The following is a 2061-nucleotide window of genomic DNA, read 5'->3' as shown; positions in this document are numbered from 1 at the left end:
TTAGGCTAAGAAGCACAATTAAAGCAGGATGCGTGGGAGTGCTTCACAGTCAAAGCAGATTATAAGCTGGAAAACTTCGGAGTCCTTTGCACGCAATTCACAGTGATTGCACAGTATAACGCTGGTGTGATGAAGCTATAAGTATCAAGTCAGACTATTATCCTTCTAGCCTTGTGTTGCTAACTCTGACTGGCAGCAGCGGCAATCTTCCTCAGATATCTTTCCTATCAATGGTTACCTTGCCCTTTGAAAGCTGGAGATAATGGGGACTGATTGTGGGATCTTCTACAGGCAAAGCATGTGCTCTATCACTGAGCTACACTCCTTCCTCTTGTTTGAAACACATGGCCAGATACAGCATTATTGGCACATCTAATGTTTCCTCATTATATAAAATACAGAACTATATTGGACACTTTATTATCATCTGATTGCAAACATATATTTTGCAGTTTGTGTCATTTGTGTCATAGTCCTTCTTCTTCTTCTTCTTCTTCTTCTTCTTCTTCTTCTTCTTCTTCTTCTTCTTCCTCTTCCTCTTCCTCTTCCTCTTCCTCTTCCTCTTCTTTCCCTCACTATTTTGTTTTGCAGAATAAACATTATGGGAAGGTACCTGCTCACCTGCTCAATAGCAATTATCTTTATTCTGCTGCAGTCTGATGTCACTGTCTCCAGAAGAACACGCTTCAGATTTGGTGGCAGCAGAAAAAGTGGCAGAATTAGTAACAGCTTCCGTAAAACTAGCAATCCTGCACAAAACCCCAGACAACCTGAACAGACTGCCAAAAATGCATCCCCTCCACAACAAAGCCCTGTTTACCCCCGCAAAGATTCTGGTAACTCCCAAGTCAATCATGAGAACGCCCAAGACAACCCTATCTATCGTGGGTTTGGTTATTCACAAAACCGCATGCACTATCTACAAAACTCTATCTATCCCTCCCGCAAACCTGGCTACCCACACAACCCTAGCTATGCTAACCATGGAGGAGGAGGTGGCAGCTGGAACCAACATGACAGTAAGCCATGGAAGCCAAAGCCACCCAAACCAAAGATGAAGCACATGGCAGGAACAGTTGTTGCAGGTGCTGCGGCGGGCGCTGCCGGTGGCTTCCTCTTAGGCCATTCCATGTCTAATATGCATTTTCGTTTTAACCACCATGATGAGGAACGATGGTGGAATGAAAATCGCAATCGTTATTCTGACCAAGTGTACTACCCAAATTATAAGCAGCCCGTTTCGAGGGAGGTCTTTGTGAGAGACTGTGTGAATATCACAGTGAGAGAGTTCACCGAGCCCACTGAGAACAAAACAGCAGATGCAATGGAAACCAGGATCGTGACACAAGTGGTACGTGAAATGTGCACAGAACAATACCGCAGCTTCAGCAATGGCGACAGAAAATCCAAGCCAAATGGTCCTCAGATGAAGAATGCAGCAAGAGCATCCATTGCAGACACTGCAGTGGGCACCAGTGGAGACTACCAATCCAGCAATGCAGTACACATTTTCATCTTAATATGGTTGATGCTCTATGCTTCACCAGCTCTTCTCTGCTTTTGATCGTTATGTTATTCACATGTTTCCGGATACAGTGGGGTTGTACTCCTTAAGCCTCTGTTTGTTGTTAATCAAGCAACCATTTTGTGGAGCATACATTCTTGCTTCTGCATCTCTCTCTCTCTCTCTCTCTCTCTCTCTCTCTCTCTCTCTCTCTCTCTCTCTCTCTCTCTGGCAGAGTATCTTTAAGAACTGCCACATGTGCCAAGTATAAATGAACTCAGTCTGCCATGCCCACATACTCCTTTAGAACTATCTTTCAGGCTGTTTCAAAATAGTTTGTACAGAAAGAGGGTTATTTTGTCATGAAGGGGACAACCTCTCTTGAGTCATAGTCCATCAAGCTTTATTTAACAGAACGTAACCATGATAACATAATCATAGGTGTGCACGAGGGGTGTGCTGGGTGTTCCCAGGCACATGGGAACACCCAGCACACTTTCTACTGTTAGTTTTTCCCTACCCTGTGCCTGCTTACCCTTCCCTGTACCTGTTTGCAT

General features: G+C 44.4%; 1 protein-coding gene across 1 annotated transcript; it reads left to right on the top strand.

The window, feature by feature from the left end:
• The first annotated feature begins 601 nt into the window (after nt 1–601).
• LOC134407616 (major prion protein homolog) lies at nt 602–1564 on the top strand. Its single transcript, XM_063139484.1, has one exon. The coding sequence runs from the start codon at nt 602–604 to the stop codon at nt 1562–1564; it is 963 nt and encodes a 320-aa protein (XP_062995554.1).
• Nucleotides 1565–2061: the final 497 nt, after the last annotated feature.

This window comes from Elgaria multicarinata, chromosome 12 (assembly GCF_023053635.1).
Source record: "Elgaria multicarinata webbii isolate HBS135686 ecotype San Diego chromosome 12, rElgMul1.1.pri, whole genome shotgun sequence".
Taxonomy (NCBI): domain Eukaryota; kingdom Metazoa; phylum Chordata; class Lepidosauria; order Squamata; family Anguidae; genus Elgaria; species Elgaria multicarinata.
The sequence above is the reverse complement of the archived record's forward strand: the minus strand, read 5'-3'. Positions and strand labels throughout refer to the sequence as shown.